At 37.5% G+C, this 23,926-nt stretch overlaps 1 protein-coding gene across 1 annotated transcript in view; it reads left to right on the top strand.

Moving 5' to 3' along the window:
* The first annotated feature begins 16,054 nt into the window (after positions 1-16,054).
* Positions 16,055-23,926, top strand: part of taf2 (TAF2 RNA polymerase II, TATA box binding protein (TBP)-associated factor) — a 31,552-nt gene continuing 23,680 nt past the window's right edge. The window contains exons 1-6 of the mRNA XM_010775863.1: positions 16,055-16,510; positions 16,727-16,781; positions 18,059-18,219; positions 19,478-19,596; positions 20,200-20,341; positions 22,164-22,395. Of these exons, the coding sequence (XP_010774165.1) occupies positions 16,461-16,510; positions 16,727-16,781; positions 18,059-18,219; positions 19,478-19,596; positions 20,200-20,341; positions 22,164-22,395 (759 nt within the window). The 5' untranslated portion in view covers positions 16,055-16,460. The remainder of the gene's footprint in view (positions 16,511-16,726; positions 16,782-18,058; positions 18,220-19,477; positions 19,597-20,199; positions 20,342-22,163; positions 22,396-23,926) is intronic.

The raw sequence follows: 23,926 nt of genomic DNA, 5'->3' as shown, positions 1-23,926 counted from the left end.
ACCATACATGTTCACATCAGCCACTTTGAGAGAGCTATGGAGGTCTCTAAACTTGTTTTTCTTATTTTTACTCCGTTTCCTGCTTGTTTTAATTGCTGCCAACTTCCTATAATTTTATCCCTACCTTTATGTTTTATCAATGTATTGTTTTTAATTGCTTCCCTGGAGATAAAAAAAATATGTCACACAACCAGTTTGAAAAAAGGGTTAAACGTTCATAAGGATGTGTAAAATGATGATCCTTTTAAAGAATGAAATGTGAGATTAATATCTACTGCATTTACTAAAAACCAGTCTCAGAGTAGGCAAAGTACATTTTTTTGACACACTTGATGAAGAGACCACGCACTTTGCTGGATGTTGTGTTTGTGACACAAGCTGTTGCATCAACTGATATGGGGTTTCTTCTAGTTTTGTGTGCTTCATTGTGTTGCAGATTACTATCCTGTACCTTCTCAGTGTCTCCACGTGAACTGTAGCACCTCGGTGGTCTCTAGAGGACGTGATCAGGGCTCGCTGTGTTCTGGGCTCCTGCATCAGGCCCGGCTGTGGCCCCCATCCAGCTCCACACCGCTCCGCACCCTGCTGAGAGACAAGCAGGGAAAGTGTCTCGCCCGGCTCATAAACCCACTGTAAACACATACTTTGTGAGGACCATACTGGAAACAAAGTTAATATGTTATTCCCGCTCACCAGATCCTCACATACTGAACATACCGAAATAAAAAAGGCCTGCATAATGTAAAAAGTGGTAACATGCAACGGTGGAATGTAACAACATACATTTACTCAAGTACTATTTTGACATACTTGTACTTTACTTAAGTTTTTCCATTTTACGCTACAATTTGGAAGCAAATACCTATTTTGTTTTACTCCACAAAATTATTTTATGTACATACAATACATTTGTATGTTATACATTTTTTTTTGTACAGTACTTTAACACTAATTTACCCAATGTTTAAAAAGAATTTGGGTAATGTGAAAAGAGCCATTCTGCATATTGACTTTTTGATACTTTTAGATACATTTTGCTAATAATACTCTTTACTTTGACTTCTGTAACATTTTAAATTCAGGACGTTTACTTGTAATGTAATATTACTTTTACTGAAGCAAGGGATCTGAGTATTTTATTTAGGGTATTTTATATTACTGCTGTAAATTCTATCAGCAATCTCTAACCCATTTGTTTTTGAAAGGTTTGTTTGAACACGAGATGTATTGAAACATATTTAATGAGCAAATATTTCTTAGGAAAAAAGAAGAATCCAGATCATTCTGTGTATGAAGCCTCATATACAAACCAGTGGAGCTGTCAACACGGCATAACATTTTTAAAATATTGATATTGCTGTTTGTAGTCTGTTTTCCATCAAGCATGATTTCCTACATCCAGAGTGCTTTGATGAAGATGTTTGCAGTGATGAAACACAGACACCGTTCACCAAAGATAATCCATCACTGAAAACCAGAAGCCTTAATTATGTTTTGTCATTTCGTTTTTATCTTTGTGTCATCGAGCCTAAGTGTGCTTGAGTTAAGTGTCAGCAGGCTGAGTGTGTTATGTTCAAACGTACTTAGTGTCAATCACCGGACACAAACAGAAACAAAAGCCAGGAAAACATACTTGTATATTCTTTAAATTGAGGATAGCTTTGCAAGTAGCTACCTTTTAAGCATGGCTGAAGAAGTTAGAAAAACAGTTCGCTTGCAAAATGACAGGAATGTAAGCTATTCCTAAACAGCAGTAAAAGGCCTGTAAATATTGAAGTTTACTCCTCTAACTAAAGAATGTATGCCAGCACAGGAAGTGTTCTCACTTTACAGCCCCACGACAACAGTGCTCTCTGGCTGTCATGACGTTTTAATCAGTGACTTTTCAGTCGTGGACTGTTTAACAAAGGAGACACATTGTTCCTATGACTCTGAGTCTGTCTACTCTCTCAAATTGTGTAACTAATTGTCCCTCATAGTGCAAATCAATGAACTGCTGGACTACCCAACTGCTGTAGGTGTTAAATTTGACCTTCACAAGAAGCCTCCTCCCAGTTCATTATCCACCACTAACCCTAATAATGTATGTTTAAATGCACAAGACAGACATGGTGATTAAAACTGAAAAAAACAAAAAACAGAATACAACAGTTTCATGTAAAAAAAGAAGTATGTTTCTCCAGAGGTTTTCAGTAGTCATGGAGATGCATTGATGCACTGACATGTGAGGTCAGAGGCACTGTAAGGTTGTCTATAACTGAGGTCTTAACAGTGATCTGGGCTGGATCACAGTCTCCTGGCTGAGGCTGCAGCGCCTCACAGTCCACAATGAAGGGAGAAAGTTAAAGATGTTTACAACATGGAAAAACATAACCACAAGATTAAAATTAACAACAGACATATTCCTGAATAAATGGTACCCAAATATTACATGTTTTTTCAATTGAAATGATCCAAACAAATGTCTGTAGACTTCTTCTCTCATTTCAATAGGATATTGTTCTTTGTTTGTTTGTCTCATGTTTGTGGACGATCGTTGCCCTTCACAAATGTTCCTCTCCCTTTTTCTTTTCTTTTTTAATTAGATTACTAGCCTCACTTCAAAACACTCTTTTTGGAGTTGCCTCTTTGGCATGAGCTGAAAAAAAATCTCTAAACTCTAAGACGTCAGTGTCAGTAAGTGTTGCTTAGAATTTAATTAAAAGACAAATAAAAAGTTTGATTGCTTCCCATGTGAATTTATTGAAGAACTAAGGTTTGTAGAGTGCAAGATAATTTTTTTCGGGGCAATCTCACCTTATCTTTTGCACGATAAGATGCAAGGTAAATCATGACCTACGAACGCATTGAATGTATGCACCATAATACAGACCCCTAAATAATATCTATATTTATTTAGTTGATTAAAAGTTCAGTGAATTAGAATACTTAACATGCAAAGTAATGCTACAAGCTGGGCCATCAAACTATTTGAGATTTAATATGAAATGCCAGAGAATTCCTCTTAAATTAACTGTATTACAGCAGGAGAGAAAATCTCTCTTGTCATGTATAATGTGTCATTTGTGCAAAGAGTATAATGAGTTTTCTGACAATTACAAGATGTGAATAAATGCCTCATGTTATTTAAAATCTGCAACACTATTATTTCATGTATCATGCAAAAGAGCAATCATTTTAACAGAAAACAAATGTCCCAGTAATTTGAAGCTCAGAGTTTGGCCGTCGACACACAGCTGTTGCTCTGTGGTTAAGGAACATGCAGTCAGCAGTCTGGTCTTGCCGTGAAGGAGAATAGCAACATTCATTCAAGCTACTAGGTGGGCTACAAGTATCCACATAACGCTGCTGTACAACATTAGTGTGCACTGGGGCATCTCACATCGCATTGAGCCTTGAAGCAGATGGGCTGCAGCAGAACCACCTGATGACTGCACACAGGAAAAATGTTGCTCTCTCAGATAACGGTGATGCTACAGTGAAGGATGTTGCACACCTTACAGTACAACAGGATAATACTATATTGTTAGATCAAGTCTGGAATTGTTATTGCATCACACGAGATCCATTTGCAACAGCCACAAGGACAAATATGAAGGAAAGGAAACAGACATTTACATAAATTACATTGAATGAAGACAATATTTTTAAGATCCTTTAACATGCATCTGACCTGGGATTAACTCGGTATTTAAAATTAGGATTGACTGGTTCACAAGAGAGTGTTTGAGTCTAACTTTATACATTTGTTGCTACCTATCTCAGATTAGATGGTTACAATTCATATTCACTGTTCAGGACACGGTCAGGGTCAGAGACGATGTTATTGGCCAGCCTCAATATGTTATTATGGTAAGCTGATTCAAAGAGTTCCTCAAAAGTTTGACCTTCAATATTTGAGCTGATTTTCAATCGGTGGAGCCTGATTGGCCGCTCTGTGTAAAGTTTGTTTAGGTTTGACTTTTGCTTCCTGAAAACGCCTGTCATTCTCACATTGCATTGAGCCTTGAAGCAGATGGGCTGCAGCAGAACAACCTGCACACAGGAAAAATGTTGCTCTCTCAGATAACGGTGATGTTACAGTGAAGGATGTTGCACGCCCTAATCCGATGAAACAGCTTTTGGATGATTTTGGACAGGTTTTTGCAGCACAATGTGCCAATGACAACATTGTGGGAAATATGCTAAAACAACAATGAAAAGTTCCTTATGGAATAATAATAAAACCTCATTAAAACCCGCAGGACTGTTCTGTAGTTGTGCTCTCAACTTTTAATTGGGCAAAAAGTTGAGTAATACTGCAAAAAGCTGTGTTTTCTATTGGCTGCTGCAAGTGCTTCACACAAATTTGTCAAGTGTGGTTTATATGTGTTATTATTCATGCTCATATCCTCCCTCTATTTGTGACTGTGTCATAATACACTGTGGTAATTGTTTATTTATTGTGTAGGCTATAATGGACCTTTTTATTTATTTAATATTTTAAATAATGCACAAAATATAAATTATATTTATGTTTTTTAGGTCAACATGTATGATGTGTGGCATCAATTTAGTTTTATTTATTCATCAAATATGATAAATGATATGTTTTGGATAAATATGAATGCTGCATGAATGTGCATGGTGCATTTTACTGCTGTGGATATTCAAGGTTGTGCAGGATGAGGAGTTACATTTCCAGAGTATCATCATCAAATGTTGCTCTCTTGTTAGAACCATGTTTCTCTAAAAAATCAACTATGTTTTTTTTTTTTTAAGAAAGTGTCTGTCTAGTTCAATTATAAGAAGATGTTTTTCAAGTTACAAAGGAAAACTTCATCCTTTAATTAGTCAAAGACATTCACATTCAAAATGAATGGGCTGGAAATATGTGACGTTCACTGCACAGAAAGGTTATGAAAATTGTATATTGAAAAGTAACTAAAGCTGTCAAACAAATATAGGCCTAGTGGAGTCGAAAGAAATATATTGCCACTGAGATGTAGTATATAAGAAATACAGGGTTGCATGAAGTGTTTCCACTTCAGTTAAGTACTAGTCCCATACATTTGTACTTAGGCACAATACTTAAGTAAATGTAAGCCTTTTAGTTTCAGCCACAGACTGTAAACAGTATCAAGGGTTGACTTTGCTTTGTTACATTAACATCAAATTGTTTCTAGAGCCTACTACAGTCTCATGTGTTTTATCCTTAAACTAAACTATCTGCTGAAGCTACTAAACTGACAAAAGTCAATCAGAAACAAACAAACTGGTAGCCATATACAATGCAGCATTGTGAAGTTATAAGAGAGCCCTTTGGTCATAGTTAGCTATGGTTTACATAATTTACAACTTTACTTTGAACGCACCACTATCAAGCAAGGGCGGTTTATTTGAACTGTCACTCTCCCAGCTGCTCAATATTGAATCATTTAACATTAAAAACGACAAATTACGTCTTATGAGCATTTCATAACATAAGCTAGTCCATGCCGTTTCACTTTGAGAGGATATACTCGTTTGTGTTGCATTCAGGGACTCAACTCTCATCAACTGTCGTCTTTAAACGCAGTGGCGGTTCTAGACCAATTTGACGGTGGGGGCCAGGCTGGGGCCAGTTATTTTCTGAGGGGGGCACAATAAATGCAGGACGAAAAAGACAAAGACAGTATGAAGTAATTGTGCATAAGAAAACAATGCAATACAGTTATTGGTATTTGTTTCAGGACACATATTTATTTCAGATACTTATAGTTACAGTTTTTACGCTGTAATGGGTCCGACTAGAATGACAAATAGCGTTAGTTCCACCTATTCCGTCAGCCATGAAATCGTTTAATCATAAACTTTTTTTTCTTTTTCATTTTCAGGGCCACAGGGTGGTCCAAAGTCAGTGTTAGGGGGGCACTGCCCTAGAACCACCCCTGCTTAAACGTGACTTCAGGTATGGGAAACAAACATTCTGGACCTCATCTCCACTGTTGAGGATCATCGCTTCTTCTTCAAGCTAAGTAACATGCTGTGACGTCTTCCATAATATTCTTCACATCATTTCTCATATATTGCAGCGTAGTTTAGTGCTTTAACTCTGCTGTTATGCATCTGGTCAATGTACCCTTTTAAACAGCACACATTTGAACCATTAAAAAAAAAACACAGGTGCAAATAATTACATTAATGATGCTCTGTTGCATTTAAGTGGCCCAGTAAGCCATGCCACTCAGTAGCATGCACAATACCTGCAGCCATGGGTTCTATTAGGCTGTCTTTGCTACGGCAACGTTTTAGGGTTTTAAATCCACCTATATTTCTGGATTAGTTGGAGGTGTTGCTGTTTTTATGGGCAATGGCTGAGGCCTGGCCCTAATGTGGAAGGAGCTCACTAAAAGGTCCAATCCCCTCTTAGTTTGAGTTCCCCGAATCGTCCCATAGAGTTCATATAACTTTCTCATAGAAGCTGCAGTCTGCTTCTGTATCCAACAGGTTCTGGGATAGAGCTGAGCATTAGTTCTGCTCTGCTATGCTAGGTTTGGCATATGTTTGTTGCTAGTGATTACATCAGAACTTAGACACTAAATATCTCCTCCTAACTCTGTCTTCACATAATAAATCCAGTTTTCAATTGCACATGAAAACACTGCAACACACTGATCGATCATAAACACTTTACAGAAAATGAAATTCGGATTATTAATGTATCAATTGAATTCTTAACCTCAAAGTCCACATTTTCCCTGGTCCCGGAATCTTAAATATGAATTTGCTGATTTTTTTGTTTTCTACTTGTAAACTGATTGTATTTGTGTTTAGCACAGTTAAAAAAAAAAAAATAGCTTCTACTCTTGGGAATTTTAATCAGCAATGTTTAAATGAACCATGGACACACCTACATAGAACTATAGTATATTTCTAAATGTACATTGTTTAATTTTACACTCTGTTTGCCTTATTTTATGTGAGATATATGTATTTTATCTTATTCCTGTAACTTATTTCCACCACTATATTTATTGCACCAATTTATGCCTTTTCTTCCATGTTGGGAATATTACATGTTGCTTTAGACTTGAGATTTTCATTGCAGAAACTATGCTGTAGCTTTTGTGCATACAGTATGGTCTGATATTTGAATCTTAAATAGAATAAATAATTGGGAGATTATCAATGCAATAAAAACACAAGTTGTAGCCCAACTTTGCAATATTGCGGTCTTTATATGCCATCCCTCCCTGCTCTTCTACTCTCTTTTTCTGTGATGGTAGCTTTAGTGTGCTGCTGCTCATGTGCAAACTCTGCTGTGACTCTTTTGCTGTTGCTTCAGTTGTTATGCTGTTATTTCAGCTTCTTCACCCCAGCATCCACCTGTACAATCCTGCAGGAGGCAGTTTGTTGTTTTCACCTCCCTCCCGATCCTGCTGAGCCTGTTGTTCTAAAGTCGTGTTTTCTCATGGAGTGTGATTATTATGTTAACATTTCTTGTTTTAGAATAGTTCCAGGCTTCTTAAGGTTCGTTGTGAATTAACCAAATCAATTATGTGGTCTGTTAGCCCTGAATAAAGAGGCCACCCACAGCCGCTGCCCAACATCTCATTAACTCTAATGGAGTCGTTTTAATGAGCCCGTCTGGGATGACTGACAAGCAGCCACACAATCCAGTCTGCAGACTAGAATAATCCACCTCCCTCTGAAAAAGAACATGGCAGTGGCTTCATTCTTATGGTAAAAGTCACACAGTCCTGCAGGAAACCCGACCCCCCCGGTGCAGGCTCCCGTTCAGAGAGGAAGGGAGGTGCAGGTGACTTTATCTGAAAGCCACCAATGGGCTTTGAGTGACAGGCTGCTCATTACACTGCTGCGGTCATTCATGCAAAACTGCAAAGCTTTGTGCTGAATTCAAGCCCTCAAACGCAGGGGTCCCTGGAATGACATCCACAGTAAAATATACAAATACTAACGTTTTTAAAACGATAATAATAGAAAATAATGTGTAAAGTGTTTTTTCTTTGCTTCCAAAACAGTCTTGCATGTTAGTCTGATAACAAATGTGGTGAAGTGTTCAGGCTTTAACCAAAAATGTACGTCCAAATGAGTAGGCCTATCATTTCAAAAACTGCAACTTAGTGGAAATAAAAAATCCATAACTTTGATTGCAAACAATAATCCAACTTTTGACAATTGTTTAATCTGTTCAAATGAAACCAAAACTGCGCACAACATCGTGATTATGAATTTATCATTTTTGATTTCAAGGAATATAATGTACGAGTCCGTTATGCAAACATATTTAACCGTAATTGCTACTGTAAACATTTTCCATTATATTTAAGATCTAATCTATGTGAAATACATTTAGTAAATTGCTATTGAGAAATGCAGTTTAAATTAGCTTGGAAAAAAGGTAATTGGGTGCCAATTTCTTTGATGAAGATATTGAAGAAAACATTTTTTATACAGAACTGCTATTTTCAATAATGTCAACAATATTGAATATCATGTGACTTTTTCCCCTGCAATCCCAAATTAAACTTGGCATCATTTTATGTGTGTGTGCCTTTTTTAATCTTCATCTGAATTTCAACAACGTTTTGGAAATCCTCTTGACGTGAGGATAAGTCATTTCAAATGTTTGCACTCCCTGCCAATCATATGTGAAAAGAAGCTTGAAACTTTTAAATATTTGTCCTCTTTATGACTTAATTGCTATCTGTCACTGTTTTGTTGCGTGCGTGCCACTGTAATTATACTTTAGTTGCTTTAACTTTCAACCTCTGCTATGTCTAGTGTGTACTTCTTCAAATCTTAATTGACGCATTTGAATCCATAAATTAACCATGCACGCAGCTCTGTGGTGATTTTATAGAAACACAGGGACAGGCAGCAAGTGTCGTTACTTGAAGTGATTTTAAAGTCCAAGGTAAATAGACCATAATGTTGCTGCAATGGCAACCGTGGAGTATATTTCTTCCTGAGGCTAATTTCTGTATGAGTCGAAAACAGGCAACGTAAAGAGGCATGGAAAGAGAAGAGGGCAGTGTTATTAGAAAGATAGACAAAGCTATGTTCTGCTTTCAGTAGAGGAAGGAGTGAATACAATCCACATTTGCTGAAAGACTTGTCATCCGTGGTTTAGTACAAAAAGTTGAATGAGTTTCCGTACTTGTTCTCTTAAATAATATTCCCCTTGGCTGTATGGTGAACCGTTTTTCTTTCTGAATGCAGATCTTGCATCAGTCGGCCCTCGGTGGATTCAAAGTCTCTTTGAGAAAGACTCAAGCACGTCAACACAGCGGCAGGAAGTGATAGCTGTCAGTGTGTTCAACATAGTAACACATTCATTTGAGTTAAAGATAATGGCAATGGGTCAATGAAACATAACTGTTGGTTAAGCTTTATCTGTAAAAAAGGATATTTTACCCAGAAGATACTGGGAAACGTATAGGCGAAAGAAGATCAAATGAATCGTTGAGGGAATTTATAAACAGACTGCAGTTTTAGTTTCAGGGTGAGGTCGATAAATGTCAGTCAACATCCATTTTGGTGGTCCCCAGTGAACATTAGATCCTCCTTATTAAGATGAATTATTTGCTGTTTTCAAATAAGAGCTTCAGACTTATTTGACGAGTGTTTATTTTCTTTGGATGAAATGAATAAAAACACACTTTTAAAGCCCAATGTTTTATCCATAGACTATTTCATTGCATCACAACAACTTTCTTACCTCACACTATACGTATGCTTAAACACAAATGTGAACATTGCAACACGTTTACGTTTTTAAAGCCGACCTGCCTCAGCTTGTCCTTTAGTTTTAGTGAAGTGAAATGTCTTATTTTGTCCTTTGGCAACTAGTCAAAGGAAACATGTTAAGCGGTATAATAGCATGCAATTGAAGCCCATCATTTCCTTTTTTTCCCCAGAATGCAGTCCTGTTGCATCTCGTTGAGGCAATTTTCTGTTTCACTGTTATCAGACAAGTATGTGGGAAACTGTTTCAAACGAAGTATGACCCTCGGTTGAGAAATGGGGCCTCTGCTGGCAGTCGGTTGTGATTTAAGGCAGATGTGTGAAAGTTTGCCTGGCGCTGAGACCTGAAGATCACATCAGGTCCGGACTGAGACCGAACGGAGTGAAGCCAAAGAGCCGGATCAGGAAGGGCCAGCAAACACTTTTAATCTAAAGCTTTAAGTGATTCACCAGAGAGAACAACATCTGGATGACAATACAGTCCTACTGTTTATGTTTCTGCCATAGGATACACAATCTGCAGGAATAATAATGTTGCTTTCATTTAGTATTTCTAAGCTGTTCCCACAAGAGGACCTGCTTCTTGTTGACTATTCAGTTTATACATCACTTTGCATGCACAAAATCTGTTCATGACGTTAAATATAAGTGAAAACAGAATGCGTCGTGAAGTGGTTTTCTTTACGGTGCCCAAACCCAACAACGTGAGTAACAATCGCTGCCGATGACTGAAAAACCCACATGAAAACGGCAGATTTAATGAGAACATTTTTGTTACTCGGTGATGGCTGTGTTTGGTCTCACTGTACTGACGAAACACAGCTGACCCCAGTCTCTATACACAGCGTCAGTAAACAGGCTCCGCTCCACACACTCCACATGAGTTCAATAAAATCAATGACAAAAATGATGCGAGGGGTCATCGTGAGTGTTGTTGAACAATGCAGCGGAAGTCTATGATCAAACTTTGGCAGAGCTCCGTCGCTTGAGATGATATGAATAATATGATCTACTTGTGAATTTGGCTCGGTTACGGGTTGAACAGCCTCAGTGACCTGGTGCTCAAGTTCTCCTAGCATTGATTTTAGTTTTTGTTACAGGATTATGGCCAAGGAGGACATAATGACGCCAGATCAGATATGGCAATCAACGCTTGGACACGATAGCTGCTCTGATTAGGAAATGATTTGGCTAGACCTTTAAATCCTCCAGTGTCAACACTTGGCTAGTGTTAAATCTCATTGCCGTCATATTAAAAAAAATCATGCAGATCCTTTAAAAATGTGGTGCCAGACACATCTTTTGACACTTCTGGGTTTTTGCAGAAAAACATTTATTTTTCACACAGTTCTATTTAGCTGTGGAACTGCAGGAGAAGACTCATGTTGACACCTTCTTGTTTGTTGCTGTTTGTGTCTGTCAGCAGTTCTTCTGAAGAGCAACAGTTCAAACTAGCAAAGCATGTTGGTTTGAAAACATTATCCACAAAATATTCTGGGTATTAGAACAATCCAGCTGTCTTTTGTAAAATATTAAGATGTGATCTTCTCTTTTTGTCATTATAAAACAAAATACTATTGTTTTCATTTTGAACAAGAGGCGTATGTTACGTTTTTTTATGAAAAGTAAACAGTACTATAAGTTAAAAGTACCACATTTTGGCTTTGGACCTTCTCCTTCGAGTAGAAATTCTGAAGCTGGTCAAAAGATCTTTCCCATTTCCCTCTCTGGCATTTGTTTCCATCCTTGCTTTGACATTTTGTGGAAAACTCTTTCCAAATTGATTGTTTAAAGTCTGGGTTCACTGAGCGTGTGATCCATCTGCACCTTTTATGACCAATTAAACGGCTTCTCACATATACGCTGACACCTTTGTGGCTCCTTTTTGCTGAATCTTTTGTTTCCCTTACTGTAATTTTCCGTAACCCCATATTATGGTTACACCTTCTTCAAATAAATTTCCCTCTGCTGTTATGGCAGGTAAATAAGGGGAAGCCACAGAAGCAGCAGTAGAAATGCATATGTGGTGCTTTGATTGACATTTTCTCTTTCAAGTACATTTAACTGTTTGTATCCTGTAACTCTCATTGGTCTGTGCTTTAACCTTATTTGTTCTTAGAGGCTCAAATCAAAAAGAAGTTTCCTTTTACAAAATTGTTATTATAAACTAGTCTTATGAGGAAATTACATCCTTTTTTGGGAACACTTATTTAACAATCAAATAAACATTAGCTATTTTTTCTGTAAGTTTCCCATCTCATAATAACAGGGGGTTACAGGGTCAAGTTGTAGTTGGCGTGCTGGATGACGGTTGTGATTCACGGTGTGTGTGTGTGTGTGTGTGTGTGTGTGTGTGTGTGTGTGTGTGTGTGTGTGTGTGTGTGTGTGTGTGTGTGTGTGTGTGTGGCCTAATTGTAACACACACTCTCAAATGATGAGCGACTCCCGCTCTCAAGGCACTTCATGGGAGAGTACTGTAAATGCAACTCAACCATAGGCACAGTTGTATGTCATTTTTATCCCCACAGATACTCACATTTACACAGTTTATGTTATTTTTAATCAGCTCTTTTGAGTTACGCCAGGAAACATTTTAAACGTGGACGGATATTCTAACTGTCATCTGTGGTACCAGAGAGATGATCCTCCCGAGTTATTAAGAGTTGTTTTTCAGCTGTAGATTTTTGTACAGTAGCTTTCTTTTCATGCGTTGTAAATGGGTACCATAGTCCTTGAACCTTGCCCGAGGCCGCAGGAGATGATGGGACATGTCTGCACAGAAGGATAGATGCGGATGGAATTATATATGACGGCTGGCTAATCGGGTTTGATGCTGGTGAAGGGAGGAATAATACAAGCCCTCTGTAATTATGGCAATTAAAGCCCTGCTCTATTGGGAGACAGGAGAGGAAAACAATTATCAAATGATTCATCATTTGAATTAAACATTGATTGATTTGAATGGGGTTCAAAGTTGAATTCTCATTATTGGTTGCACAATGAAATGCAGTTGGGTTTAACCTGAAATGGTTTATTTTTTCACTCATTCTTCACATAAATATTTATGCCGCTGTACTCCTCAGCTGCTCACCAAAAACTCTGTCAGGAAAAGGAGTGTTTGCCTTCATCAATATTTATTAGCTGCCGTGTAACCTCAGGAGTGACAGGGAGTGGGATATATTTACGCTAACAAAGTTGTAAATCCCTGATATAGGAGCCTTACGGCCATACTGGCCAGCAGCTGAATTTCAGCCATGGTTTTGCTGCCAACATTGAAATATGAACTTAATTGAACTTTGACACCCTATATTCCCTCGTCCACACGTCCAATATAATTCTCGCGTTGACTGGAAGAGGAAAAGTTAACTCCATTACAAAACACATCAGAGTCAAATTGAGGTTGTCATAACTTCTCAATTTGCACTAACTCTTCATCTTGTGTGTTTAGTTTGAAGCCGGTGATATAAACGCTTTTATTGTATACAACATTTGCTCTGCACCACTATAGTGGTGCAGAGCAAATGTTGAGTATGGTCACCAGGTTAGGAATGGAAAATAAATACAACTAACAGGTGCAAGAAAACAAGATACTGTACTGGTAAAAACCCATTTATATTGAGGTCTGTATTAAAAAAAAAGAAAGAAAGTGAAACAGTAAATATATCGCTTTAAAAAAGTAGTTATATCTCTAATAAAAGAGAAACCTCGCAAGAAAGGGCTAATTACATTACATCTTTAAGAAAGCAAATTCTCAGATCAATGGAAAGAAAAGCAGTCGGATGTGTCTCTGCAGGAACAGGTTTGTGTTTAGGCAGAAAGCTGTAACACCATGGTTCTGCTCAGATGGCCCGTACAGCATTTGTAACCAGAGTCCAGCCTGCCCTGTGCATCCACCTGTGGAACAGATTGTTCAGCGATGAGGAATGCTTGTCTGCAGAAAATCTCCACTGTAGTAAATTGTTGCTTTGCATACCAGAGGGTAAAAATGTGGCATTCTGTTCTTTTTCTATTTTACATGATAACACCCTTCAGAGTGAGTCCACTACTGAATACATAAAATGCATCACATTGTCTTCATGAAAATGGGAAAACACTTTTAAATAAGAACAGATCTAAATAATGGTGCAATATGTCGTCTGTAATTCAATTATATTGCAGCCAAAAAGAGAAGTTCATTTTGTGTTGGACCAGAACTAGCAGTCATATTCCAATTGGAAAACTTCACGTATCTCTATATAAACATTTCTCTTGTATCCAAAATATTGGAAGGACACGAAGAAGGAAAGTTGAATATTTTTTAACTAGGAAGTTGGCATAAACTTAGGAAAGAACTTTTGAAAAAAGGTTTTATTTGTTATATTAATTATTACTTAGACATTCTCTAGTTTCAGCTTGTTACATTTGACAATGCTCTTTTCTTTTTTCATTGTAAATTAATAGTCTTTGGATAAAGACCCGTTGGTTTGAGGAAGAAGCATTTTGACCGCTTGAACTTTCACTCTAAAAAAAAATACGCCGCGGCTCTACTTAAATAAATTGAGGTAACAATTTGCGTTGATCTTTTTAAGTATTTCCAATTTAATCGATTATCAAGTTAATCCGAGTACCCATTGATAATCTGATTAACTCAATTAGTTCAGTACTACAAACATAATTGCTTTCACCTTTAAAAACTAAATTAGGTTGAACCAACTTAATTTTAATCGTAAAGATGGAGTGATATTAAGTTGCATTTTGTTTAATTTAAGCTGTTGTCANATGGCTCCGTTCCTTTCAAAGAGCCGTTCAAAAGAGTCGTTCAAAAGAGCGTGATTATTTCGCAGATAAACCTAGTAACCCCGCCCCCTTTAAAAAAACGGCTCTTTTGAACGACTCTTTTGAACGGCTCTTTGAAAGGAACGGAGCCATAAGATCCGGCTCCCTTCAAAGAGCCATAAATCCCATCACTACTACCAGCGTCCTTGCGATCTTGTTATAATAACAAGTTCACGTTTCTGATGCAATATGGTTGAGACCATTCGGGCCTATTCTAGAGGGGTGCAAGGAATAGTCCAAGTAGTGGGGGAGTTTTATACAATATGTTTAAAACATAATAATAAAAAGGTTTAAAAAAGTTATTGTTTAATGTTTTAAGGAGGTGACGCTACTCAGCCAATCAAATCGGTGCAGTCAGCACGATAGATTCAAACACACACAGAGACACGACAAGAGGAGAGAAACAGTCGGAGTAATTTCAAATGGCGGAAGGTAGACAGCGAAAACCGAGCATTTAATTACATTTTCTCTTACTGGACCTCTTTGAAATGCAATTGAATACCCCTGCATTATAGCAACAACAACAATAATAATAATAATAATAACAGCAATAATAATTGGGAGGGGGGGCGCGGCTTTTCTTATGTTCTCTGAGGGGAGGCTCACCTACCCACACTTTGAAAACCCCTGGTCTAAGTGGTTCGACGTTTCATTCAAAGCTTCATTTTGCCATCACTACAACCAGTCTTGGAGCATTATCGCCTATGACATCACTTACGCGACCCAGAATGCATTTGGGATTTGTAGTCTTTCTCGTTGCGTATTTTTCATAGTCTTATATTTCAACAGTTCTCCGACAAACTGTGACTTTTTTTACATGGAAATGATTGTTTAAGATTGACAAACATCATACGTGTCATTCGTGGCACAATTCAAGCGGGATCAAAAGATAACTTTTCTCTCCATTGACTTCAATGTATAATTTTCCGCTTCCGGGGTCCCATGGAGGCTCCCGGAAGGGGAGGGACTTTGCCTCTCTATACATTATGTGGATTTTAAAATATTTTAAAGAGGTGTTCCCTCTATTTAAAAAATAATAAAGCTTGTAGGAACAATTGAGATTGTTATATGTGAATGTAATAATTTAAATAAAACAATATCAGTGTTAGAGAAACGTTTATGAATATAGGCTGTCAAAGATGCTTTAAATAAGTGAGGGTAAAAACATTGAGTTGTTCTTAGTGGCCTACAGACACACTTGGTAGAACTTAGAAGGCTTTATCGTACTTTACATTACACTTCCCCCCCCGAATATCCGTTCCCAGTCGTTACATGGGTTATGCGCGCTCTCGCAAAGCTCGTGCATTTCTAGAAAAGCCGGAAGTGAGAAGTGACGTAGCATGAGTTTTTAAATAAATAAATAAGATTAATGTGCATTTGTTTTAGAAATAATTATACATCGATTACAGTTTGTATGCTTACCAAGTGATAGTTATATAAAAAAACATATTGAAAAAAGAGCATTTGTTGTCATTTTTACGCGGGAGTTCAAAGGTTACTAACAAAATGGCTGCACACACTGCAGCCACGATCTCAATTCTATCAGCAGCCGGATAATGAGGATATATCTCGATGTTTTGATCCACGACTACCGCAGGCAACATTATATGGATCTATTCTCTCTATTTAATACGATTGGTAGTCATGGCCGACTTTTATTAATGAATACGTCCACTGAGGTTGCAATAAAAACACTACAGCAGTCTCCGGGCGACACAACCTGAATATAAAGCATTCATTACAGAGTCAGTGACATTACAGTACTGCTTGCGTCTGACTCAGAGCCTGTTTGTTCTACTCTCGGCAGTCTGCATGCATGTGGAAGTAGCCTCTCACGGCTGGTGAGACGAAGCACCAATACAAGGAGCAGAGTTCCGGCATGTTGAAACTTTAGTCAACACAACAGAGACAAGAGGATGAACAAGAAGAAGGACAAGGGCTTTGAGAGCCCGCGCCCCTTTAAATTATAAGTATTTTCATTTAATACCATACTTGTAGGCATTACATTATTTGCAGTAATGTTCCATACTGAAGCAAAGGTAACGGTAGCTTAACGTTTTGCGTGAGTAACAAACAGGCAGCAGAGTTTCTTAAAGTACAAAGACCGTTATCCGCTGACTGAATGAGTATCTAGTTTAGTTCACATCGAATACTGATATTGTTTTTCTGTTATTGTTTTTACGACCCACCAGGTGGTGTGCATCAACAACATCAACTTCCAGAGAAAGTCTGTCATTGTGAGTACACAAGTTACAGTCTTACGTTATTGTCATAGGTCATTCTGCGGTTGTTGGACAGAAAACAGCTGGCCAGTGGTGTAAAGTAACTAAGTACATTTACTCAAGTACTTTATCAAAGTACAATTTCGAGGTACTTGTACTTTACTTAAGTATTTCAATTTGTTGCTACTTTGTACTTCTACTCCAATATAACTCAGAGGTAAATGGTGTACTTTGACTCAACTACATGTATTTAATACCTTTAGTTAATTTACAGATCCGGATGAATGATGTGAAATATAATCAAGTGTTAAATCAGACTTTAGTTCCACCTGGAGTAAATTCACAAGCTACCCTGCAGTATACAAAGTCATTCAAACTAGCTGCACCTTTACCAGCTTTGAGAACACTTTAATGATCAATCATTATAAAATATATCATATATATTATTCTGAAATGGACCAATCTGCACAATGACTACTTTTACTTCTGGTACTTTAAGTATCTTTTGATGATAATACTTTTCTACTTTTACTTGAGTAACATTTTGAATGCTGGACTTTTACTTCTAATAGTATTCCTACACTCTGGTACTTCTACTTTTACTTAAGTACAAGATCTGAGTACTTCTTCCACCTCTGCAGCTGGCTGTTATTACACCCACTTGATTCCATCCAGTTACTGACCCCCTTGTTATGATATATATCGAACAGACTATAGATATAACTGCTTTCTTGTCCACTTATACACCTATTCACATTGCACCCATACAAACAGGAAGAATATCGAACTGGATTTAAAATACAACTGCATACTGCCTTTAAAACCTTAGACTGAAACACTTTGGGGAATTAGTCAAATGGTCTTTATTATTGGTATTTGCTAGATATTATGTAGGTCTATGTGACAGACTAAAGCATGTTACTGTGTTACAGAAAGTACACTTTTAATGTCCTCTTATTCTTATTTTTGTCTTTTATTGCTTGTCTTTTTTATTGTTTGCAAATAGTTGTGTATGTGGGTGTGTTTTAAGCACCACTGGTACTTAACTTCAATTTCAATGTATTTTCTATATAATGACAAAAAAGGTTTCTATCTATGTGAAACATAAATCCCAATGCACTCAAAGACTTGCTGCTGTGATAAACCAGCATAGAGAATTGAGTTTGGAACATTTCTAGATGAAAAAACGGTCCAATGCAGGTTATATGATTCAGACAGTGAACTTTACCTCAGTAACTGTTGACCACTGATGTCCGTCGTTACCAACTTCTTCCTCTGTTTGCATCCCTCAGGGCTTTGTTGAGCTGACCATTTTCCCCACGGTGGTCAACCTGAACCGGATCAAGCTTAACAGCAAACAGTGCCGCATCTACAGGGTCCGAGTCAATGAACTGGAAGCACCATTCATTTACAATGACCCTACACTGGAGGTGTGCCACCATGAGTCCAAGCAGTGAGTATGGCATTCCACTTTCAGTGGAGTGCAGATTCTCTACTGAATACTGAATGTGTTATGCCTTAATCCTTGAAACAAGGTTAGTTTAATTTAATAAGACAAAGACCAATTGTCAGGAGCATTAACCTGAAAACCCCAAAAAGGGTCAGGAAGCAGCCACACTGTCCAGAAAATACCCCAGGTCAGAGAGTGCAGAGCATCAACAGTTTAATCTTTATCACTGACAGACAGTCAAACCAAACATCAGTATGTTTCAGCAAAGATAGAAAACACATGCAAGAGGGCAACCTGGACGCAAGAAGGGGCAAAAACCACCATATATTTCATAAACAGTTTTTCTTTGCTCATCTTTGACTAATCAAGGTCGTTCAGATAGATTGTTAACGGTGTTCATGAATGACCTTCTGTAATCAACTAGTCCACCTTATTTCTGAAAGAGTTGTGGCTCCTTGCTCTTAATCCAGTCTTCCATACTCAAACGGTTTCCTCACTATACAATGACTGAGAGTGACTTCTTCGCAGAGAGATATGCTGGACAATTTAAATGTTGCATCAATTAAACATTTATTATCTTCACTTTACTGTCCAGTAAACACACTATGTGGCATATTGGCATATTTAAGAAATCTATAAAGAAAATCTTTTTACTGTTTGACAGTGCAACAGTTGATGCATCAATGTACCTGTACCACAGCCATGACAACATACATATTCATTTTATTCTCTTTTTTTTATTTTACAAGACTGTTGTATTAACTAATAACTACCTACCGCATACAATTTGATATGACATTTCAAAATCTTTCTTATTGATCGCATTGTAAAAGACACCTCTAGGATTTCTAGAAATAGAAATTATCTTAATATTTTGAATATTTAATTTACAAAGAAAATTGGATAGCTATCTGAGTCTGCATCTGTAAACAATGTCTGGAATTGAATTGCCAGAAAATGTTCCAACTGAAAGTTGTGTCGGAAGATTCATTTGTTACATTTCTGGCAATACGTTTTGAAATCTTACTAAATGAGTATTTCTGATATCCTGCTTTGGGAAAAGTTGTTTGTGACGGTGAGGCATGGAGAAGAAACTCACATCTATTATTTAGAAAGTATTTAAGAGAACATTTTTTAATTTTTCGAATTTTGACTCCTGTAACCGTCACATTTCAGCAGGTCTGGTCATGTTACTATAAATACCATTGTTCGCCTACTTTAAAAGAACCTGTTTTGTGTAAATGTTTTGTGTGTCTGTTAGGAGGAACCTCAACTACTTCTCCAGTGCCTACACTGCAGCAGTGAGTGCTGTGGATCCTGATGCAGGACATGGCGAGCTCGTCATCAAAGTTCCCTCTGAGCTCTGGAAACAAGGGGACGGTAAGACCATGGCACAAAGGCCACTGCAAATCAAGAAATAGGTGTTTGGATCATGTTTCCCTTGAAAATCAAAGACTATCATAATCTTAGGTCCTTTTAAATTCCATCCTCTTCATCAGATTGATTTCTTGCCTGACATGAGGTATATTAACACATTTCCCTGGAATGCAACAAATGTTGTTGCTGGCCGTCCACACCGATAATTGACAGCAATGTTACTATGAATGAATGCCTGATACTACAGAATCAAAATCAGAACAGGTTTACTCCCAAGTAGGTTACACATATGAGGAATTTGCCTTGGTAAGTATGGTGCGTATCTAAACACAGTTAAAGAATATAAATAGTAAGAGAGGACCAACAAAATAAAACCATTATAAAAAACGTTTTAAAGAAAACTATTATAACATTAAAATATAGCAATATTTAGATTAAATATAGATACAGCCATTAAAAGTAAAATAGAATAAATCAAAGTAAAAATATGTGCACTATTGGTATGACAATTGGAAAGCTGTGCAGATATAAGAGGTAGCTTGGCTACAATGTGCAACATTTGGGAGGTTGTGCAGGACTGACAGTTTTTGTTTCATGTTCCTCCAGAGCTGAAAGTTTTAAAGGTGTACATAGAGTTTTCCCTGGACCAGCCAAAAGGAGGTCTTCACTTCGTCGTTCCAGATGTGGAAGGCAGCATGGCGGAGAGGGGGGCTCACGTTTTCTCCTTCGGATACCAGAACTCCACCAGGTCTGCAAACAAGGCCAACCATTATTTACACTGCAGGGCTGGGCTATATGGAGACAATCAAATGTCTCCATATTGTATGGTCGACTTTGTAATTATAAATAAATAGATGATGTCATCATTAATTATGTTGATATAAAGGCTACGTGGGTAAATACACACGATAGAAAACCTAGAACCGTGTGGTCAATTCAGAAATTGACATCACTTATTGACCCTTTTGACCTTTTTTGACTTCATAAAGGACAAATAATGATTCAATTATCAACATTATTGTATTGCTGGGCCATATGGAATAGATTAAAGAACACAACATTTATGACCAAATACCTGGAATAGAAAATAGTGAAAACATTGTAGGGTCGATCTTTGATGCTTTCACAAAATGTTTTCACAGAGAGTTTCGATAAATGATCATAAATAGTGTGGTTTTAATGACTAAGCTAAGTCTTTAAAATTCAGAAAATGACTTCACTTTACTTTAAGGCAGCCTTAAAACAATAAAATACACTTATGCAATATTACTTTATCTAAGACGATATCTAGTTTTATATCAAATCAAATTAAGTTTTTATTTATATAGCACATTTATAAACGATTTTTGGTCGAGCCAAAGTGCTGTACACATAATAAAGATAGCCTACAGTAGAGACACTTTACAGCTAATAAGCACAGATTGTTCAGAATATCAGTATGAGAAAAACGACACCCTCTATCCTTAGACCCTCACAACGTACAAGGAAAACTTCCAGAGAAAACCCACAGTTTAAAGGGAAAAATGGGAGAAACCTCAGGGAGAGCAACAGAGGAGGGATCCCTCTCCCAGGACGGACAGACGTGCAATAGATGCCGTGTGTTAATCGAAGAGATAATACATTTTACACCATATAGACCGAATGTTTGGAAATGCATGTGTCTATAATAAGGAGATGAATCTACGAAGATGTCAACAATCCTGTGGGAGCCATCAGGGAAGCAGCACGACGAGACTCAGGCAGGACCGCAGAGACAGGTTCAGCCACGACCCGAAGTCCACGACTTAATCCAGAACTCAGGATAGAGGATCCAGGACATAGGACCACAGCAAGAAGATCAGCCTCGACTCCGGATCCCGGCGTCTATATAGACACAAAACAAGAAAAGATTTGGCTGGGTTAATCTAAATATCCAGATACAGATATAATATAGATATTGCCCAGCCCTAGTTCAGTCAAAAAGCAACATTACACCTGGAGATAAACCATGTTTTGTGCTGCTGATACATGCATTTGTCCATCCACTGGTGTAATGAGGGGAGAAGGTCAGATGTTTTCAGCCTTTGTCTCAAGCTGCCTTTTTACATTGTTATTCCGTTCAGGTTAGATTGAGTGCTACTTTTCTCAAAGTGATATGAACATGTAATGAATGAATCGATACAATAGATTCTCAACCTATGGTCACTGTCACAGTGTAACAAAAAGAAAACGAATCCAGGCACAAAGCACAGCAGAGGTTACAAGGGAAAAAAAAAAAATGTTGGTGACGAAAGTAGTCTTGAAGTCCAAAATGTGATGAATCCTCCAAAAACAAATGTCCATCTTGACCGCAGTGCTTTAATGATGAGATATTGCCATGCTACTTCTTTGTAGTGCAATGTTTTTTTAATTCTCACACCGTTATCCATCTTAAGTACACAGTCACTAAGCCTCCTACATGTAGCCTGTTTTGTAACAACCATTAAACCTTTACTATTTGTCTCACTGCATTTCCTGTGCTGTAATGCAGACCCACACTAGCTCCATGATACCAATGGTCTTTGCATAACTCATTATATTGTCCCCCCCAGATTCTGGTTCCCCTCTGTGGACTCCTACTCAGAGCTGTGCACATGGAAGCTGGAGTTCACCGTGGATGCTTCCATGGTGGCGGTATCCTGTGGAGATCTGGTGGAGACCATCTACACTAATGACATGAGGAAGAAGACCTACCACTACATCCTCCCCATCCCCACCGCGGCCCCCAACATCTCTCTAGCTGTGGGGCCATTTGAAATCCTTGTAGATCCCTACATGCATGAGGTGGGTTTGCAGTGACCAGAAACAGTTACAAATGATTATGTTTCTGCATGTAGTTAGCCCTAAATCAATGTTTTGTTTTTTATTTTAGCTTTGGCAACTTAAACAAACCTATCTACACTTTTCTCTACTGTTTTTTTTTTTACATCTTTCCTTCAGCTGAATCCACATAGTTTATACAAAAATGGAAGCAGACATGAGAGAAATAAAAAATACAATTTAAAATAATAAAGGAAATTAGTTTAGGAGGTGTGGGGAAACTTGGATGGCCTCACTGTATGAATCCAGTAATGGCAAAGGTCCACTTTTTAGTCTACGTTAATTAGTTTTGAACTGCGTAGGGTAAATTGTGATTCTCTTACAAAAGATCTGCTTTTACTTAACCTCTTAAAATCTAGAATGAAGACACCAGTATTATATGGAACTAGAAAAAAACCTAAAGAATCTAGTGGTTCATGTCATGTCAGGAAGAAGGCTCAGTAAGGCTCCAAAGTCAGGTTACATTTTGGGTAACCACATATCTTCCTTCCACAGACATGCCCACTTTATGATTATAATGTAGGAAGAGGAAAGAGTAAGATTTCATGTTAAACATTAACACAGAGAGACGCAGGATTAAATGTTTATATATATTCATGGTATCTGTGTAATGCAGTAATATGTTATCCATCCTTGTATGTTCTACTTAATGACCACTAGATGCCCCTAAACACAATGTAGCTGTATTGAAGATGAGTTGAAAAAAGTGTAGTGGTGGAAATGGACTTCCCGCCTTTGTAAGGTGTAGTGATCAGATGTGGAAGAAGTACTCAGATGTTATACGTAAAAGTAATAAAACCGCGTTGCAGAAATACTCTGCTACGACATGATGAAGTGGGACATCTAAAAGTCCCGCATTCAAGTTACTTAAGTAAAAGTAAAAAAGTATTGACAGCTAAATGTACTTAAGTACTAAATCTAAAATGACTCATTATCCAAGTGGCCAATTTTAGAACACTATATTTGTTATCATTGGATTATATTTAGATATCCATTAACGAGTTTAACATTTGATTTTGCAGCTTGTAAAGCTGGAGAGAAGTTTAATTACTTTTTTAGACTGCCAGGTATTTCCATCCATTATAATACATCATAATGCTTTAGTTTAATTACATTTTTGTATAAAAAAAATATGAACCTGCAAAAGTAACTAATGTTGTGATATAAATGTAGTAGAGTAAAAAGTACAATATTTGCTTTCAAAATATATTGGAGTAGAAGCACAAGGTAGCAAGTAAAGTACATGTATCTTAAAAATTTACTTAAGTACAGTACTTGAACAAATGTACTTAGCAACTTCCCACCACTAGTAGTGATGGTAGTGATGCAGTAAAGGACAACAATAGGGTTATTGTTATCCTGTCAGGGTAGCTGTCATTAAACGACACAGAATATAACAGATGATAGAAACACAGTTTTGTTAACATGAACATTTTCCCCTTTTTTTTGGTACAATATTCCGAATAATTAACTCTAATATTGTCCTGCCCGCCTC

Source organism: Notothenia coriiceps, unplaced genomic scaffold (assembly GCF_000735185.1).
Source record: "Notothenia coriiceps isolate Sejong01 unplaced genomic scaffold, NC01 NC01_scaffold00016293, whole genome shotgun sequence".
Classification (NCBI taxonomy): Eukaryota; Metazoa; Chordata; class Actinopteri; order Perciformes; family Nototheniidae; genus Notothenia; species Notothenia coriiceps.
Note: the sequence above shows the minus strand (reverse complement) of the source record. Positions and strands in the feature narration are given on the sequence as shown.